This window comes from Globicephala melas, chromosome 18, assembly GCF_963455315.2.
Source record: "Globicephala melas chromosome 18, mGloMel1.2, whole genome shotgun sequence".
Taxonomy (NCBI): domain Eukaryota; kingdom Metazoa; phylum Chordata; class Mammalia; order Artiodactyla; family Delphinidae; genus Globicephala; species Globicephala melas.
In genome coordinates, this window is record NC_083331.1 from 24,871,515 (window position 1) to 24,892,855 (window position 21,341).

Here is a 21,341-nt window from a genome sequence, read left to right on the forward strand (position 1 = left end):
ATTCATTTTATTCATTCTTCTATTGATGCACATTTGGATTATTCCCAGTTTCGGCTATTATGGGTAAAGCTACTATGAACATCCTTGCACAGGTCTTTTTGTAGACACGTTTTAATTTCCCTTGGGCAAATGCCTAGGAGTGAAATTGTTGGGCATTTAACATTCAAACAAACTACCAAACAGTTTTTCAAAGTGGATATATCCATTTATAGTCATAGTATTAACATATGAGGTTTCCAATGGCTCCCTATCATCACCAACATCTAGTATTGTTGATCTTTTTAAGTTTTGCCATTTTCATGGGTATGCAGTGTTTTCTCATTGTGACTTAAATTTGCATTCATCTGATGATGAAGGACATGGAGCAGCTTTTCATATGTTTATGGGATGTATGTATTACGAATATTTTTTCCTAGTCTCTGGCTTGCCTTTTTTTTTTTTTTTTTTTTGCAGTACACGGGCCTCTGACTGTTGTGGCTTCTCCCGTTGCGGAGCACAGGCTCCAGACGCGCAGGCTCAGCGGCCATGGCTCACGGGCCCAGCCGCTCCACGGCATGTGGGATCTTCCTGGACTGGGGCACGAACTCGTTTCCCCTGCATCGCCAGGCGGACCCTCAACCACTGTACCACCAGGGAAGCCCTGGCTTGCCTTTTTATTTTGTTTTCACTGCTTTTTTGATGGGCAAAAGCTTGTAATCTTGTTGAAGTTCATTTTATCAATTTTTTTTAAAAGATTACTGGTTTTTTTTGTGGCCTAAGAAATCTGCCTACCTCAAAGTTACAGAGATAGGTTTATGTTTTCTTTTAGCAGGTTTATCATTTTCCCTTTTCTATTTAAGTTTTCAATTTAATATTAAGACCCATCTCAATTTAATTTTAGTTTATGGTATAAGGCAGGGGTCAAGATTGTTTTTTGTTTCACATTGTGATCCAGTTGTTCCAACACCATTTGTTGAGAAGACTTTCCTTTCGCCACTGAATTTCACTGATAACAATGCGGTGTTTCTAAATTTAAAAATTCAGTTCCTTGGGCCACTGGCCACATTTCAAGTACTCAAGAGCTACGGGCGGCTCTGGATACTGGATGAGTCAGGGCAGACATAAAATAGTTACAACATTGCACAAAGATTTGTGATAGCACTGTTCTAGAGCTTAGAGCACAGTACCACTAAATATTTTGGGTTCTGTGAACAGTAAACTAAACCAAATAACAAAGTATGGGCAGATATAAGGAAGGTAAAAATTAATCACTGAACTTATATTAAGTACCTAGAGTAGTCAAATTCAAAGAGACAGGAAGTAAAATGGTAGTTACCAGGGATTTGGGGGAGGAAGAAAGGAGAGTTATTATGAATGGGTACAGAGTTTCAGTTTTGCAACATATAAAGAGTTCTAGAGATGGGTGGTAGAGTGATGGTGGCAAACCAGTGTGAATATACTTAATGCCAAAGCAATGAACAATTTAAAAATTGTTAAAATGGTAACCTTTATGTTAAGTATATTTTATCAACTTAAAAATTGTTTTTATTGCTTTTCCCCCAGCTGGTGTTAGTGCAGGAGAGGAAGCAATCGGTGTTACTAATGACTTAATTGTCTCTGGTGTACCTGAAGGATACCCAATGAAGGTACAGAAGAGATTTTGGAGCCCAGAGCCCCACTTAGCTTAATGTCTCTATCTCGGAGTATTTCCATTAGACCCTCATCAGCTAATAAGAAAAGAGAGAAAAACAATTTGAGAGTTATTCTGCTATATGTTATATACCTACTCATGTAATAATACTAAAGATTTCATTCATTAGGTTATGGTAACACATGGCAAACTAGCAGCAGGAGCAGTCTGGGTTTTTTTGTTTTTTTTTGTTTTTTGGCTGCGTTGGGTCTTTGTTGCTGTGTGCAGGCTTTCTCTAGTTGCAGCGAGTGGGGACTACTCTTCATTGCAGTGTGCAGGCTTCTCATTGTGGTGGCTTCTCTTGTTGCGGAGCACAGGCTCTAGGTGCACGGGCTTCAGTAGTTGTGGCTCACGGGCTCTAGAGCACAGGATCAGTAGTTGTGGCGCACGGGCTTAGTTGCTCCGTGGCACGTGCTTTGCCACCAGGGAAGTCCCAGGAGCAGTCTGGTTTTTAAATAAAAGATCTCTAACTTAAAAAAATCTCTAAGCCCTTGATTTTGAATATTTAAATGTTGATCAGTACATATGTATATATATAAAACTTTTGTAAGGCATAAACTACTATATTATTTCAAGGAATGTTAGAGCATGTATGAATACCAAGTCTTGAGGATCTTGGGCTTTTGTACAATACAAGGTGCATTTGTTTAAATATTTAAATCTTGGGACTTCCCTGGTGGTCCAGTGGTTAAGAATCTGCCTTCCAATGCAGGGGACATGGGTTCGATCCCTGGTTGGTGAAATAAGATCCCACATGCTGCAGGGCAACTAAGCCTGCACACTGCAACTACTGAGCCCATGCACTCTGGAGCCCGAGCACCACAACTAGAGAGAAAAGCCTGTGTGCTGCAACAAAAGATCCCGCGTGCCACATCTCAGACCTGATGCAGCCAAAAATAAAAATAAATAAATATTTGAAACAAAAAAACAAATATTTTAATTTAAAACTCTCATTAAAACGCCTTAATAAAGACAATTCCAGAATCTTCAACTGATTTGTGGAAATAAATGAAAGTAGTGTAATATTCCTATTAAGAAGTTATGAAAATAAGCTTGCTTCCCAGAAGATGAAGTTTTGATTTGGTGAGATGCCACCCTGTCTATGAATATGCCTGATTTGCATATTTAAGGCCATCTATAAATGCTGTTCTCTAAGACCTCATCTTTGTCTAAGACATCCTAATGAACCTACATATTGTTTAGTAATGAAAATACTGTAATACACTTCAGGACTTCCCTGGTGGTGCAGTGGTTAAGGAAACGCCTGCGAATGCAGGGGACACAGATTTGAGCCCTGATCCGGGAAGATCCCACATGCCGCGGAGCAACTAAGCCCGTGCGCCAGAACTACTTAGCCTGCGCTCTAGAGCCCGTGTGCCACAACTACTGAAGCCCACGTGCAGCAACAAAAACCCAACACAGCCAATAAATAAATAAATTTATTTATTTATTTAAAAAAATTATCAACCTGCCAATTCAGGGGACCCCGGTTTGAGCCCTGGTCCAGGAAGATCCTACATGCCACAGGAGCAACTAAGCCTGTGCGCCACAACTACTGAGCCTGTGCTTTACAGCCTGTGAGCCACAACTATTGAGCCTGCATGCCTAGAGCCCGTGCTCTGCAACAGAAGCCACCACAACGAGAAGCCCACGCACTATAACAAAGAGTAGCCCCTGCTCGCGGCAACTAGAGAAAGCCCAGGTGCAGCAGTGAAGACCCAATGCAGCCAAAAATAAATAAATAATATTGTAATACACTTCAGAACCTTTGAAAAGAAGCAACATTAAACACTGGAAGTTTTCTTTGCAGAAATTGTTCATGGTTTCAACTAAGTGGGTGCCTCATTTTTCATAAATTCTAGAAGAAAAACCAACACTTATTGAATCTTTACATTTTAGGCACAGTGTAAGCACTTAATTATTCTAATCAACAAATATTTATTGAAGCGTTCTAGGTCCTTCGCAGTTTATCTCATTTCATCCTCACACAGTCCTATGAAATACTATTATCCCCATTTTGCAAAGAGGGAAAAGTTCTCAGAGAAAAGTTACACAACTAATGAATACTAAAATGGGGCTTCTACTGTGGAGTTCAAACCCACAGCTCTAAACCGTCAAATCCGGGAGAATAAACGCTTCCCAATTCTGTTAGTCAAAGCAGTCATCCCCCAGAAGCCTCGCGATATTACTCGAACTACTACTCCCAACGTGCAAAGCGGTTTCTGTGAAGCCGCCTAAGCGGCAGAGGCCGGAGGGCCTCGGCGTTCCTCGAGGCGCGGAAGGCAACCTGGGAGCCGTAGTTCTCCTGGACGCCTACCGGTATTGCCAGCGCGGCGGTGGCGGATCGCTCGGTTCCAGCCAGTAGGTCCTGTGAGGGCGAGCTGAAGCGGAGAAAGGGCGCGGAACTGGAAACGGGTGAGTCAGGCACTGTCTGCGCGTTAAACAGAGGCGGCACCGCGGCGTAGGGTTGAGTTAAGTTAGCGCGGCCCCCGCGCAGTCTCTTTAGGGACACCGCGGTCTTAGCGTCAGCGAGCAGAGGGTGAGGAGGCGCCAGAGCCCGGTCCTTACACCCGTACTCGTCCTCAGCTCTCCGCCAGCATCTCCACCATGCAGTCCCGGGAAGAAGCTCCGCGCTCTCGCCGCCTCGCCAGTCCCCGCGGCGGAAGGCGGCCCAAGAGGCTTTCCAAGCCCTCGGTTTCGGCTTTTTTCACGGGCCCGGAGGAGCTGAAGGACACGGCCCATTCCGCAGCCCTGCTGGCCCAGCTCAAGTCCTTCTACGACGCGCGGCTGCTCTGTGATGTGACCATCGAGGTGGTCACGCCTGGCAGCGGGCCTGGCACGGGCCGCCTTTTTTCCTGCAACCGTAACGTGCTGGCTGCCGCGTGTCCCTACTTCAAGAGCATGTTCACCGGCGGCATGTACGAGAGTCACCAGACGAACGTGACCATGCACGATGTGGATGCCGAGTCCTTCGAGGTGCTGGTCGATTACTGCTACACGGGTCGTGTGTCATTAAGTGAGGCCAACGTGCAGCGCCTGTACGCCGCCTCCGACATGCTGCAGCTCGAGTATGTGCGTGAAGCCTGTGCCTCCTTCCTAGCCCGTCGCCTTGACCTGGCCAACTGCACGGCCATCCTCAAGTTCGCCGATGCCTTCGACCATCACAAGCTGCGATCACAGGCCCAGTCGTTTATAGCCCACAACTTCAAGCAGCTCAGCCGCATGGGTTCGATTCGGGAGGAGTCTCTGGCAGATCTGACCCTGGCCCAACTGCTGGCCGTCCTGCGCCTGGACAGTCTAGACGTCGAGAGTGAGCGGACAGTGTGCCACGTGGCGGTGCAGTGGTTGGAGGCGGCTCCCAAGGAGCGGGGTCCCAGCGCTGCAGAAGTCTTCAAGTGTGTCCGCTGGACACACTTCACCGACGAAGATCAGGATTACCTGGAAGGGCTGCTGACCAAGCCCATTGTGAGGAAATACTGTCTGGACCTTATCGAAGGAGCCCTGCAGATGCGGTATGGTGACATGTTGTACAAGTCTCTGGTGCCAAAGCCAGAGAGCAGCAGTGGCTGCAGCTCTCTTGTGTCCATGGCAGAAAATCCACCCCAGAGGCTGGGTATGTGTGCCAAGGAGATGGTGATCTTCTTTGGACATCCCAGAGATCCCTTTCTGTGCTATGACCCATACTCAGGGGACATTTACACAATGCCATCGCCTTTGACCAGCTTGGCTCACACTAAGACTGTCACCTCCTCAGCTGTCTGTGTCTCTCCAGACCATGACATCTATCTGGCCGCCCAGCCCAGGAAAGACCTCTGGGTGTATAAACCAGCCCAGAATAGTTGGCAGCAGCTTGCTGACCGCCTGCTCTGCCGTGAGGGCATGGATGTGGCATACCTCAATGGCTACATTTACATTTTGGGTGGGCGAGACCCTATTACTGGAGTTAAATTAAAGGAAGTGGAATGCTACAGTGTTCAGAGGAACCAGTGGGCCTTAGTGGCTCCTGTACCGCATTCCTTCTATTCCTTTGAACTAATAGTGGTTCAGAACTATCTTTATGCTGTGAACAGTAAGCGCATGCTCTGCTACGATCCTAGCCATAATATGTGGCTGAACTGTGCTTCTCTTAAACGCAGTGACTTTCAGGAAGCCTGTGTCTTCAATGATGAGATCTATTGTATCTGTGACATCCCAGTCATGAAGGTGTATAACCCAGCCAGGGGAGAATGGAGGCGCATTAGTAATATTCCCCTGGACTCTGAGACCCACAACTATCAGATTGTTAATCATGGCCAAAAGTTGCTCCTCATCACTTCTACAACCCCACAATGGAAAAAAAACCGGGTGACTGTGTATGAATATGATACTAGGGAAGACCAGTGGATTAATATAGGTACCATGTTAGGTCTTTTGCAGTTTGACTCTGGGTTTATTTGCCTCTGTGCTCGTGTTTATCCTTCCTGCCTTGAACCTGGTCAGAGTTTCATCACTGAGGAAGATGATGCACGGAGTGAGTCTAGTACTGAATGGGACTTAGATGGATTCAGTGAACTGGACTCTGAGTCAGGAAGTTCAAGTTCTTTTTCTGATGATGAAGTCTGGGTACAGGTAGCACCGCAGCGAAATGCACAGGATCAGCAGGGTTCTTTGTAAATATTTTGAAATACTAAGATGTTTCTACTGCTATGGAATATATCTTAAAAAGATGTCCTTTTCTGGAAAAAAAAAAATTGATTAGGGCTGCACATTTGGCTTAGAAAGGGTAATGTGTGAATTGCTAATGTCATGTTACAAAGTTTAAACAGTCCGTGAAATCAACTATATAATGATATACTGTGCAGAAAGTCCAGATTAAAGTATGCAAAACAATGAACCATATAATTGATTAGAATGCTTGGTGGTTTTCTTCTTTGTTCAAGTATTTGTTGCACCAGTGAATCGTTTTGATTAGTTACACTGTTTATATTTTGATTATCTAATTTAGTCTTGTTAGTTTTTAAATTCTATTTAGTGTTGTGAGGAAATTAGCTTTTTAATTTTTATATAGAAAATTGGACTAGAAATTGTTGGTAGGGTTTTGAAGGTTTATATCTTCCTTCAGAATAATGAAAGTAGTAGATTTCCCAAATTTTTCAAATAGTCAGTTTTTAGGATTCTAAGTTAATACAGTTTGTTAAAATTTGGTTTGGTGTTCTTCTCTTCTGCAAAGAAAAAAATTGGACATATATATTAAGGTTATTAAAGAGTGATTTCATTTTGATAATATGCAGAATGGTCTTAAGCACTCACAGAAAGTAAAAAAAAAAATCAGGATCCCACTGTTTTAAAAGAAATTTCATTTTTATTTTTGGAATATAAAATGTGTATTTGCTAAATATGACCATTTTTCTATCTTGAAAAAGACCCATTCTGGTAGCATCACCAACTATTTAGACCCTTCTAAACCAAAAGCAATAGGTAAGTTGCCATATTTTTTCATCTATATCTGATACATGCTTCGTTGAATCAGGGGAACAATTGTTTTTTTCACTGGACGTGTGATTGGGTAATGTAAATTTTTATCCGTTGGTCATGCCTTGTCTTAAAACGTTTATATGCTCTCCTACAATATTTTGGCTGTATAGTTTTGCTGTTTGTCTTAGAGGATTCTTTAGCAGGAAGTGACTTTTGTGAGTCGATACTGGTTTTGAAAATATGTATAAGCTAAAAACAGTGTTTTATTGAGATCAGTAGTAGTTATTGTGTCTATCAACTCTAAAATCCAGTGCCAGAAGAGAACTTTAAAACTTTAAGCTGTGTATAGAATTGTTTTATGTAGCGTTGAAATTTTCTGTCAGTTTTGTAAGTCACTGTAAATGATTATCAGCTTGAAGCTATTTTTGTATTAAAAGTTGGCAGTTAAAGAACATAAGTGGATGATAGCGTTTGGGGCCAATAGTGAAAGTATGTTTCCTCTAAAATACTTCCCTAAGCAGTGGTGTACATGGTTATTTTATTAGGTTATTTGTATCTGTCCTATATTTCTCTGTGAACCATGCTCCAGTCTGTTTTTTGTTTGTTTTGTATCACCATAATAAGAGAAGGTCTAGAAATAGAGACTAAATTGCACAAAATTGACATTGTTAAATACGAGAACATATAGGTGCTTACTTTTGAGGGTCTGTTAATACATATGGTTGTCACAATACATATACACGATAAATGGTGTATATATACAGATGCTTATGTTCTATAAATTTTTCTATACCCACTTAGTTTATCTTTTTGAATCTTTGTTCAGTAACATGCTAATTCCTCTTCTATGTTTATTCTGTAGTGACCAAATGCTAACATTTTTTCACACTGGCAGAGTACTGAGGTGTGAATTTTGAATAAGAAAAGGGAGGGAGAGAGAAAAGGGTTTAAAAAAGCCAAAAACACAAATAATGTTTTCTTAGCCATTTTGATTGGCCACCTGAAGAGTCCACAGGACATTTCTGTTCAGCATTATTTAGTGAAATAAGATTCTCACCCTAGCAGCATGTGTTCCTTCAAAACAGCAAACATGCTTTAGTTTTGTTTGTCCCATATCAGGGGTGTCAACAAGCGCTGCTCTTAACATGGAAAGCTGTATCTTAATAGTATTTTTCGACCGACTTTTCTTAATCCATAACTTCTTGTTGATAGCTTTTTGTTTTGTAAGGTCAAAATAGGACAATGCTGGTCTCAACCACATTATCCATCTACAGAATTAGGGTATGCAACCAGCTGATAAGAGACAGATTCTCTAATGTGTCATTCTCAACCTCTGAGTTAGGTATAAGCTAATTAGTAGGAAAATATTGGTTTACAAAGAGCTTTTCTTAGAAAGGATTTTGGTTTCATGATATGTTTGTGAATTAGGGAATAGATGTTAATTAACCTTTATTTTATAGATAAGTGATTTGTACATGGTTAGTTACAAATAAAACTGGCACTAGAACCCCAGGCCTTCTGACCTCTTAATTTAGTTTCTGCTAAATGTACAAAACCCTTGCTTACATAGTGAGTGACACAAGTAGCAGTGTTGAAATCCCTTCATCACAGGAAAGCGCCTTTGTCTCAGTTTTACAATTAATTGACACAGATTTTAGCAAATTCTCAATATAATGTCATTTGCAGGATTACTATTTATAAGACTTCGAATGATCTTATTTTTTGTCTCTGTCTGCCTGAAGTCTGAAAAGCTCAGAGAACCCAAATTATTTCAAATAATTTAAATATTCAAACAGTTAGCATTGGTATTTTCAAAAGTATAAAATATAAGACTAATTTAGCAAATAACTTAATTTGGGTTTAGGATTAAATTTAATGTCCTTCTATCTCCTCTAGTTGAGCAGTGTTGTTTTGTTTTGTTTTGTTTTTCTGTTTTGTACCTGGATCTTATTGAGAATCTGATGAAAGCTTTTGACCCATTCCCCAGAAAAATGTACATGTTTATGATTTCATAATTTCAAAGAAGTTATGACACTTCTGCAGCTCATCCACACACCCAGGGTAAGAACACTGTGACAGTCCCAAGAACACTTCAACAAAAAGGAATTAGCATTTTGCACAAGATATATTGCTCAAATGTTTGTAAGGGGGGAAGGGCATTGTTAAAATAGAGCTAAAGCAATCATATACATTTACCATCTGAAAGGGATGTGAATATTAATGGGTACCTCAGAACAAAGGCAAAGTTGACACTTGTGAATTTCAAATTTCCTCATGATGATTAACATAAGGACAGTTAAGTAAATGTAAGCGATTTAAAGTAATGGGTCAGGGCTTTCCTGGTGGCGCAGTGGTTAAGAATCCGCCTGCCAATGAGACATGGATTCGATCCCTGGTCCTGGAAGGTCCCACGTGCCGCGGAGCAACTAAGCCCATGCGCTACAACTACTGAGCCTGCGCTCTAGAGCCCGCGAGCCACAACTACTGAGCCCACGTGCCACAACTACCGAAGCCCGCGCACCTAGAGCCCGTGCTCCTCAACGAGAGAAGCCACTGCAATGAGAAGCCCGCACACTGCAAGGAAGAGTAGCCCCTGCTTGCCACAACTAGAGAAAGCCTGCGACCAGGAACAAAGACCCAACGCAGCCAAAAATAAATAAATTTTTTTAAAGTGTATAAAATATGTTACTTTAAAAAAAATAATGGGTCAGATGAGCTAGTGTATATGAAAGCTTTGAAACTTGAGGTGTTATACATACATGTGATATGAATATTGTCTAGGAAGGCTGTGTATATATTAGGATTTAAAGTATATTATAGGTTCCAGGTGTTTCAAACTGTGGCCATCACAGATGTTCATTAGATATCTAAATTGCAAGATATCTAAATTGCAAGAGTTCTTTATCTCATAATGAGCAGGTGAACAGGTGCTTGGAAAAGGGCATCTACCCATAAGGAATCTATTTAAAATATAATTTAAAAATATAAATTTGCTACTCACTGCTCATTAAACTAGAAACCAGTGTTTTGCCTGATGTCATTTTCACCAATTTGTGCTGAAATGAGGAAAAAATATAAAACATAATGAATGAGTTGTAAACTAAAATTATTTAATTGAATTTGTTTTAATATTCATGAATTGGAAATATAAAAACTTTGCAGTTCTGTGTCAGTCCCTTAAACTTGAAAGTTTACTTGTCTTTTTTTTTTTTTTAATTTATTTTTGGCTGCGTTGGGTCTTCATTGCTGTGCGCGGGCTTTCTCTAGTTGCTGTGAGCAGGGGCTACTCTTCATTGCGGTGCACGGGCTTCTCACTGCGGTGGCTTCTCTTGTTGTGGAGCACGGGTTCTAGGCATGTGGGCTTCAGTAGTTGTGGATCACGGGCTCTAGAGCTCAGGCTCAGTAGTTGTGGCGCACGGACTTAGTTGCCCTGCGGCATGTGGGATCTTCCCGGACCAGGGCTCGAACTTGTGTCCCCTGCATTGGCAGATGGATTCTTAACCACTGCGCCACCAGGGAAGCCCTTGAAAGTTTACTTGTCTTTGAAATCCTAAAATCTGTTGCTTGCTTCTTAGCTGTTTTACTTTTCTCTGTCCTCTCCTCTGATCTCTCCCTTACCTGCTTAAAAATTTCAACATCTTTTCATCGTAACTTTAAAAGAATATTTATTGTAGCAAATATGATAGAGCAAGAAAGTATAGGAAGCAAAATTGTTTATAGAAAATATGGCTAACTAGCAATCCTAAGAGAATTAATTGATAGGGTATTTTTAGAACCATAGAGATTGTTAAATATATACAAACCAAATTTTTTTAACAAAACAAAGCAAAACACGATAGTGCTCGTAGAAGCTGCCAAGTCTTCAAGTACGAGATAGGCAGTACGTTTTATGCCCTCTTGTTGACTCTGGGCCATTTTGTCACCCAGATCCGTTCCATCAGCTGCTGTTCTTCATTTATTTAAGCCTGTGGACTCAACACCATCCAAGACACGGGGTGTAGGGAACAGTATTGTTGCATACCATTCCCCTCCATACCTGAGGCATATTTTCTCAGAAACCATGCTACTCTGTGGGCAGTCACCTCTCCATGACAGAGTCAACCTTTTACATTCTCCTCCAAAGCAATTTTAGCTGCTTGTAAGTACCATGTCTTAATCAGGAATATAGCAGCGGCGCGGGGGCAAACTATCCCTTAATTCTGGGGAAACGAGCAAATAGCAATGGCTGTCACTTCAAGGCACAGCCCGATCCAGTCTTAATATCCTTATGGCTTTCTTTGTACAGAGAAGATACCACGGGGCAATGTTTTCCTCTCACTTCATACATTAGTTAGGATCTAGGTGTGGTGGTATGTACAGAGAGACCCTATAGTTGTTTTAATAAGATAGAAGTTTCTCATATAAAAGTCTAATCTGTTATGTAGACCCTGATCTAGGAAGTCACCTGAGACCCACGCTTTTCTGTTTTCCCATTCTGCTACCCTTAGGGTATTGTCCTGGTTCACGTGGCCCAAGCTGGTTCACCCTCATGTATATATTCCAGCCATGAGGAATGGAGAAAGGGAAAGGGGGGCGGGGGCATGACCCCTGTGAGCGAAGTTGTTCACATCACTTCTGGTCACATGACATTGGCCAGATCTTGACCTTATGTCCACACCTATATGTGTGCTTGAGAAAGGTAGTCTTTATTCTGGGTCAACATGTATCTTATTAAAATTCAAGGGTTCCTTCTTGTAGAATGCTGAGGAAGGGTATTGTGGTATGAATAGCAGTCTCTACTGTACCATCTGTCAGGCTAGATTTTTATCACATGGCAGCCAAAATGATTGCCAGGACTCCCCAGACCCACATCCTACCAGCTTAGAAACCCCAGTGGAAAGGCAGTATTTTCTGATATCTCTTGTAGATAATTCCTGGGCGACCTAGGACTCTGAATAACCAAATTGAGTCACTTGTAATAGATGAAGTTGGGAATGTGGAAATGTTGAGGAAGATAGACAAGTAAGGAAATTACCTCAATGAGGATTATAATTTCTACTGTGGCAGACTCTTCAAAGACAGTACAGTTCCAAAGGTGGGAATGTTCAGGTTACAGAGCGTATTTTGTTTTGACCTGATCCTAGGATGTGAGGGGAAACTTGGGATGAGAACAAGCTGGCAAAGCTCTTAAGCATCACATCTTGAAGTCACTGTATGTCACGCCCAAGGAGTTGACTTTTTTTTGCATAGAGTGTAAATTCGTTGAGAATTTTTAAGTAGGGACTTGACGTGATTGAATGTTTTGTTGAGACTCCTCTCCGTGCAAAACGGAGGGGGCAAGACCAGTTAAAGGAAGGCAGATGTAGTCCAGACTACTGCAGCCCTCAATGGGGGCAGTTGTTGTGGGCTTGATGAAGAAGGGACAGTTATAAGAGGGGTTAAAGAGATTGAGCTGGACCTATTACTGTATGTTTAGAGATGAGGGAGCTGGGAAAGGAAGTATGAAAGGAGTATGAGAAAGGAAGGACGACAGGCTATTTCCTAAGTTTTCTGCTTTCATATTGTGTGAGAGTACAAGCCGAACATCTATACCAAAGAGACCCTAAAATGTAAGACAGAAACTGGTTTCTCTCCATTCAGTCCAGAAGTGAGCTGTTAAGTGTTGGCAGGGCGATTCTGGCTCCATGAGGTTCTTCATGAGCCCAGGTTCCCTCACTGTTTTCCGCCAGCTCCTAATGAGTTGTCTTCATCCTCATGAACAAAGCACACTCACCAGGATTATATCTATGTTGCAGCCTGCAGGGTTGGGGAAAGAGGAAATGGAGAGCAAAAAATTCCTTTTTTAAGGACCTTTACACTACTTTTGCCATTTTTCCGCTGGGGAGAATTTAATCGTATCACCTCATCCAGCTGCATGTTTCGGAAATATTGTCATTAGATGCATAGTACGTGTCCAGCTAAAACTCAGGGTTTCTCTTACTAAACAGATTAATAAATGAATAGATTTTAATATAGATGTGCCCAGGCTTCCTGTATTCAAATGTAGACAGTTCACAACAACATGCGAACTTTATCACTCTGCTGGTTATTTCAGATCTCCCTAATCCTCCTTCTATAATAAATTCACAGCCAAAAGTTAAATTCCATGTAATGCTGAATAATGATTTTTCACAAACAAATGCATCCCTGAGTGCCTTTCACACACACACACACACACACACACACACACACTTGTCATATCCTTGCCATTAAGTTCTGTCTCGGTCCAAGTATTCCTAGAAATGACAGAAATTACGCCTCCAGAGTCAGGGTCCTCTCCCTAAGTGCCCAAGCTCTTTTCCAATCCTCTCTCCTCTGGGAACTCACCAGTGTAGCCCTCTTACTCATCTCCCACTCCAACGACTCTCCCACTATTATTAAAAAAGAGGAAAAAGAATGAGTTTGAGAATACAGGAGTCAGATCAGATTTGGAGACACCAGTGGATGCATGTGGTATCCCATGGCCAACCTCTGACCCCAACTGCAACTAGGATGGACACCCTCAGGCCATGGTAATAGGCTACTTTACTTCGTTTTTCTGCCTCAGGGCTTCCTCTGAAGGATCCTGCAACCACAGGACAGGAGTTTGAGGGGACGTTAATGCCCCCAGGGTAGTCCTCGTGTGGCAGAGGCTGGGAATTGGTAGATACATGCCTCAGAATCCCGACTTTAAGAAAGGGCCAATTCTGAAATGCATTCTGTATAGATCATCAGAAGGTCCCCTGCTGAACTGAACCCCAGTCTCCCACAGCAGTGATCAACTCAGTAACACATCTTCCCTGTGTCACTTTCAGGGTATGGTCAACCATGTCACACCACAGAATTTTGATTTGGCAGTTAGAAGGTCATTGGTGGTATTTTGCAAAGTTTCAATCTGAATCTTTGCCATTGGTGGTGTTTTGCAAAGAAGTTTCAATCTGAATCTTTGCCATTGGTGGTGTTTTGCAAAGAAGTTTCAATCTGAATCTTTGCCATTGGTGGTGTTTTGCAAAGAAGTTTCAATCTGAATCTTTGCTTGGAAGCAGAAGCCTGCCAAGAATGGATTAGAATGAGTGAGATGAAATTTAGCCACATGCCAAATATGGGTTTACCCTGCCTGTAGAGTGCACAGGCCGATTCAAGCCTCACAGCCTTTCGTGTAACATGACAACAAAAAAATTCATGTTTTTATAAAAACTATGTTGCCAAAATGGTGCATCTGAATCTAATTAAGCCTTTAGAACAAAATTCCAGTTTACAGGAAAGACAACGGCCAGAAGGATGAGTTAATATCACCACGAAGATGCAATCAGCCAGATCCAGTCTGTGGGACATCCAGCAGGACAGCTGACAATGGCAACAGCAATTTATCTTCCCTCACATGGTGAGATGTAAGAAAGTGGAAACAGCAAGCATGGGCTATTCTTTGGAAGGGAATGAGTAGTACCTAGTCAGGAAGAGAATACCTAGGTTGTGTTTTAGTTGCTCTAAGTCTTAAACACTTTACTAGGCTCAGGCAAAAAGCCATTATAAAGAATAACGAAGGGCCTGGGCTTAGAAGCTCAGAGGAAGGGAGGAGTTGGACCAAAGCACAGGTGGAACAGGTGCCAGGAACCTTCTTCCAAACTGGAGGAAGAAAGGGAGGCTTGTTATAAATGGAGATGAGTTTCTAAGAATGGCTTTAGACGTCAGGTAGCTTACACCTCTAAGCTTAATTCTATCTTTAAATTAGGATGCAAGGTTTTCTGCTGAAAGAAAGGGAGCAGCACGGGAAGAGGCTTGAGGAAAGCGTGAACTAACTGAGTGGTAAGCTTCAAGAGAGCGGGAGGGATGGGGCTATTTTTTCTCTCATAACACCAATCAAAGTGCCCTGAACAGAGCTGAAAACAAAATTTATAGTACTAAATATATAGATACATAACTAAAATTTAAAAAAATAATCCTTACATGGCTTGAATTTCTGTATATTGTTCTTGATCAGTAGCTGATTCTTGATTTTTTGTCAACTGGAATTATAGAATATGAGCCCATTTTTCTTATTTAAACCCAAAGAACTTTAACTATACCAAGGGTCATACTGCTAGTTGTTAGTAAAGCCAGAATTAGAACTGGGTTTCCTGTCTCTTAAATCAGGGTACTTTCTAGTATACCCTCTTGCCTCCCAAGTAGCATTAGTGACGAAGTTTATACCATTTTTCCAAAGTGTACACCATCCAAACAGAGGACTTTGAAAGGAAAATCACTGTTGTTCTGCTTGAGATGTCTTTGGTCCTTTAGGCTTGCTCTGATGCGCCTTAGGGCACTGAATCTGGAATTTCTGCACACTTTACCAAGAACGCTGAATAAAGAGAGGCCCAGACCTAAAGCAAAGGCATCTTAGCACAATTGAGAAAGGAAATGAAAATTGGTTTTAATTCAAAATAAAACCCCAGAAAACCTCCAGTGATCAGATTAAAAGTTTTTAGATATTAAAAAATATGGTATTATTTTTAGTATTATGCTTGTATTTTAAATAGGATATTTAGTATTTATACTATTTATATTTTTACTGAGTGTTATATTTTGAACATTTCAGTTCAGATACAGTAATGTCAATCAGAGCATTGAGTTAATTTAATAAATATCAAATTCTTCTTATATTTAAATTCACAGTTATGATATTAAATATATCAAGGTAATAATAAGGTATACTTTCTCAAATACTACCTCTGTTCTGTGTACTCATGGAATACCGGTAGAATGACTGCTTGAGGAACGATAAAATAGTCTCCAAGTTTGAATCATTTTGAATGGTACTGTACTACTAATTTAAAGACAGGCTCTGTCAGATTTTACTTCAAAATGCAGTCTAAATTTATCAAAGGTACACATTTATTATCGTGAAGTTTTGTATTATAGCTGAAGTCAACCTCAAAGTTATATGCTATAATGCTTGAGATCTCTGAAATGTCAAGGATTCTTAATGTAGTCAGTTCCTGACTTACTAGGAACTCAGGTTCTTAATTTTTCCCATGTATATTTTATATACAGTAGTATGTATATGTCGATCCCAATCTCCCATTTATCCCTCCCCCCCTTCCCCCTTGGTAACCATAAGATTGTTTTCTACATCTTTAACTCTACTTCTGTTTTGTAAATAAGTTCATCTGTACCATTTTTTTTAGATTCTACATATAAGCAATATCATGTGATATTTGTCCTTCTCTGCCTGACTTAATTCACTCAGTATGACAATCTCTAGGTACATCCATGTTGCTACAAATGGTATTATTTAGTTCTTTTTTATGGATGAGTAATATTCCATTGTATATATGTACCACATCTTCTTTATCCATTCCTCTGTCGATTGACATTTGTTTTTATTAATTACAAAAAATTTTTTAAATTTATTTCTGTTTGCGTTGGGTCTTTGCTGCTACGCTTGGGCTTTCTCTAGTTGTGGCGAGTGGGGGCCACTCCTCGTTGCGGTGCGCGGGCTTCTCATTGCAGTAGCTTCTCTTGTTGCGGAGCATGGGCTCTTGGTGCGTGGGCTTCAGTAGTTGTAGCACACGAGCTCAGTAGTTGTGGCTCGCAGGCTCTAGAGCGCAGGATCAGCAGTTGTGGCGCACAGGCATAGTTGCTCCATGGCATGTGGGATCTTCCCGGACCAGGGCTCAAACCCGTGTCCCCTGCATTGGCAGGCGGATTCTTAACCACTGCGCCACCAGAGAAGCCCTCGATTGACATTTAGGTTGCTTCCATGTCCTAGTTATTGTAAATAGTGCTGCAATGAACAATGGGGTGCATGTATCCTTTCAAATTATGGTTTTCTCTGGGTGTATGCCCAGGAGTGGGATTGCTGGATTGTATGGTAGCTGTATGTTTAGTTTTTTAAGGAACCTCCATACTGTTCTCCATAGTGGCTGTACCAATTTACATTCCCACCAACAGTGTAGGAGGGTTGCCTTTCCTCCACACCCGCTCCAGCATTTATTGTTCATAGATGTTATGATGATGACCATTCTGATTGGTGTGAGGTGATACCTCATTGTAGTTTTGATTTTCATTTCTTGAATAATTAGTGATGTTGAGCATCTTTTCATGTGCTTCTTGGCCATCTCTATGTCTTCTTTGTAGAAATGTTTATTTAGATCTTCCACCCATTTTTTGAGTGGGTTGTTTGTTTTTTTGATATTGAGCTGCATGAGCTGTTTTGTATATTTTGGAGATTAATCCCTTGTTGGCTGCTTCATTTGCAAATATTTTCTCCCATTCTGAGGGTTGTCTTTTCATCTTGTCTATGGTTCCCTTTGCTGCACCAAAGCTTTTAAGTTTCATTAGGTCCCATTTCTTTATTTTTGTTTTTATTTTCATTACTCTAGAATTTGGGTCAAAAAATATCTTGCTATTATTTATTTCAAAGAGTGTTCTGCCTATGTTTTCCTCTAAGAGTTTTATAGTGTCTGCTCCTAAATTTAGGACTTTAATCCAATTTGAGTTTATCTTTGTGTATGGTGTTAGGGAGTGTTCTAATTTTATTCTTTTACATGTAGCTGTCCAGTTTTCCCAGCACCACTTATTGAAGAGACTGTCTTTTCTCCATTGTATATTCTTGCCTCCTTTGTCAAAGATAAAGAGACTGTATGTGCGTGGGTTTATCTCTGGGCTTTCTATCCTGTTCCATTGATCTGTAGTTTTGTTTTTGTGCCAGTACCATACTGACTTGATTACTGTAACTTTGTAGTGTAGTCTGAAGTCAGGGAGCCTTATTCCTCCAGCTCCATTTTTCTTTCTTGAGATTGCTTTGGCTATTTGGTGTCTTTTGTGTTTCCATACAAATTATAAAATTTCTTGTTCTATTTCTATGAAAAATGCCTTTGGTAATTTGATAGGGATTGCATTGAGCCTGTAGATTGCTTTGGGTAGTATAGTCATTTTCACAATATTGATTCTTCCAATCCAGCAGCATGGTATATCTCTCCATCTGTTTATGTTATCTTTGATTTCTTTTATCAGTGTTTTTTTGTTTGTTTTTTTTTTTGTGGTACTTGGGCCTCTCACTGTTGTGGCCTCCCCCGTTGCAGAGCACAGGCTCTGGACGCGCAGGCTCAGCGGCCATGGCTCACGGGCCCAGCCACTCCGTGGCATGTGGGACCTTCCTGGACCGGGGCACGAACCCGTATCCCCTGCATCGGCAGGCAGACTCTCAACCACTGCACCACGAGGGAAGCCCTTTTTATCAGTGTTTTATAGTTTTCTGAGTACAGGTGTTTGCCTCCTTAGGTATGTTTATTCCTAGGTATTTTATTCTTTTTGTTGTGATGGTAAATGGGAGTGTTTCCTTAATTTCTCTTTCTGATCTTTCATTGTTAGGGTATAGGAATACAAGAGATTTCTGTGCATTAATTTTGTATCCTGCAAACTTCCCAAATTCATTGATTAGTTCTAGTAGTTTTCTGGTGTCATCTTTAGGATTTTCTACCTATAGTATCATGTCATCAGCAAACAGTTACAATTTTACTTCTTTTCCAATTTGGATTCCTTTTATTTCTTTTGCTTCTCTGATTGCTGTGGCTAGGACTTCCAAAACTATGTTGAATAATAGTGGCGAGAGTGGACATCCTTGTTTTTTTTCTGATCTTAGAGGAAATGCTTTCAGTTTTTCACCATTGAGAATGGTATTTGCTGTGGGTTTGTCGTATATGGCTTTTATTATGTTGAGGTAGGTTCCCTCTGTGCCCACTTTCTGGAGAGTTTTTATCATAGATGGGTGTTGAATTTTGTCAGAAGTTTTTTCTGCATATATTGAGATGATCATATGGTTTTTATTCTTTAATTTGTTAATATGGTGTATCACATTGATTGATTTGCGTATTGAAGAATCCTTGCATCCCTGGGATAAATCCCACTTGATCATGGAGTATGATCCTTTTAATGTGTTGTTGGATTCTCTTTGCTAGTATTTTGTTGAGGATTTTTGTGTTTACGTTCATCAGTGATATTGGTCTATAAAATTTTCTTCTTTTCTGATATCTTTGTCTGGTTTTTGTATCAGGGTGATGGTGGCCTTGTAGAAAGGGTTTGGGAGTGTTCCTCCCTCTGCAATTTTTTGCAAGAGTTTGAGAAGGATAGGTGTTAACTCTTCTCTTAATGTTTGATAGAATTCACCTGTGAAACCATCTGGTCCTGGACTTTTGTTTGTTGGAAGATTTTTAATTACAGTTTCAATTTCATTACCTGTGATTGGTCTGTTTATGTTTTCTAATTCTTCCTGTTTCAACCTGGGAAAGTTGTACCTTTCCAAAAACTTGTCCATTTCTTCCAGGGTGTCCATTTTATTGGCATATAGTTGCTTGTAGTAGTGTCTTATGATCTTTTGTATTTCTTCAGTGTCAGTTGTAATCTCCTCTTTTTCATTTCTAATTTTATTGATTTGAGTCCTCTCCCTTTTTTTCTTGATGAGTCTGGCTAAAGGTTTATCAATTTTGTTTATCTTCTCAAAGAACCAACTTTTAGTTTTATTGATCTTTGCTATTGTTTTCTTTGTTTCTATTTCATTTTTTTTTTGCACTGATCTTTATGATTTCTTTTCTTCTACTAACTTTGGGGTTTTTTGTTGTTGTTGTTCTTCTTCTTCTTTCTCTAGTTGCTTCAGGTGTAAGGTTAGATTGTTTATTTGAGATTTTCTTGCTTTTTGAGGTGAGCTTGAATTGCTTTGAACTTCCCTCTTAGAAGTGCTTTTGCTAGGTCCCATAGGTTATGGATTATCATGTTTTCATTGTCATTTGTTTCTAGGTATTTTTAAATTTCTTCTTTGATTTCTTTCAGTGATCTCTTGGTTATTTAACAGCACAGTGTTTAGCCTCCATGTATTTGTGTTTTTACAGTTTTTTCCTATAATTGATTTCTAATCTCATAGCGTTGTGGTAGGAAAAGATGCTTGATACAATTTTAGTTTTCTTAAATTTTCCAAGGCTTGATTTGACCCAAGACGTGATCTATTCTGGAGAACATTCCGTGTGCACTTGAGAAGAAAGTGTATTCTTCCACTTTTGTGTGGAATGTCCTAAAAATAGCAATTAAGTCTATCTGGTCTATTGTGTCATTTAAAGCTTGTGTTTCCTTATTTATTTTTTGTCTGGATGATCTGTCTATTGGTATAAGTGTGGTGTGAAAGTTCCCCACTATTACTGTGTTACTGTCAATTTCCCCTTTTATGGCTGTTAGCATTTGCCTTGGGTATTGAGGTGCTCCTATGTTGGGTGCATAAATATTCATAATTGTTATGTTTTATTCTTGGATTGATCCCTTGATCATTATGTCGTGTCCTTCCTTATCTCTTGTAATAGTCTTTATTTTAAAGTCTATTTTATCTGATATGAGTATTGCTACTCCAGCTTTCTTGTGATTTCCATTTGCATGGAATCTCTTTTTCCATCCCCTCACTTTCAGTCTGTATGTTTCCCTAGGTCTAAAGAGGGTTTACTGTAGACAGCATATATAAAGGTCTTGTTGTTTGTTTTTTTCCCCCAAGTAACTACTTTATTTATTAATTTATCTTTTATAAATTTATTTCATTTATTTATTTTTGGCTGTGTTGGGTCTTTGTTACTGCACACGGCCTTTCTCTAGTTGCGGTGAGTGGGGGCTACTCTTCCTTGCGGTGCGCAGGCTTCTCATTGTGGTGGCTTCTCTTGTTGTGGAGCACAGGTTCTAGGCGCACGGGCTTCCATAGTTGTGGCATGCAGGCTCAGTAGTTGTGGTTTGTGGGCTCAGTAGTTGTGGCTCACGGGCTCTAGAGCACAGGCTCAGTAGTTGTGGCACACGGGCTGAGTTGCTCCGTGGCATGTGGGATCTTCCTGGACCAGGGCTCAAACCCATGTCCCCTGCATTGGCAGGTGGATTCTTAACCACTGTGCCACCAGGGAAGTCCCAAGGGCCTTGTTTTTTGTATCCATTCAGCCAGTCTCTGTCTTTTGGTTGGAGCATTTAATCCATTTACATTCAAGGTGATTATTGAAATATATGTTCCTTTTACCATTTTCTTGTTTTGGGTTTGTTTTTGTGGGTCTTTTTCTTCTCTTGTGTTTCCCATCTAGAGAAGTTCCTTTAGCATTTTTCATAAAGCTGGTTTCATGGTGCTGCATTCTCATAGCTTTTGCTTGTCTGTAAAGCTTTTGATTTCTTCATTGAATATGAATGAGATCCTTGCTGGGTAGAGTAATCTTGGCTGTAGGTTATT

At 40.6% G+C, this 21,341-nt stretch overlaps 1 protein-coding gene across 1 annotated transcript; it reads left to right on the forward strand.

Annotated features, from left to right (window-relative positions):
• Nucleotides 1–3,771: 3,771 nt before the first annotated feature.
• Nucleotides 3,772–10,210, forward strand: KBTBD7 (kelch repeat and BTB domain containing 7). Its single transcript, XM_060288083.2, has 2 exons — nt 3,772–4,084; nt 4,256–10,210. Exon 2 carries the CDS (start codon nt 4,277–4,279, stop codon nt 6,320–6,322), a length of 2,046 nt encoding a protein of 681 aa, XP_060144066.1. The 5' UTR covers nt 3,772–4,084; nt 4,256–4,276; the 3' UTR covers nt 6,323–10,210.
• Nucleotides 10,211–21,341: the final 11,131 nt, after the last annotated feature.

Coding starts and splice junctions, on each gene's coding strand:
- KBTBD7 (XM_060288083.2), top strand. CDS start 4,277: ATGCAGTCCCGGGAAGAAGCTCCGCGCTCTCGCCGCCTCGCCAGTCCC.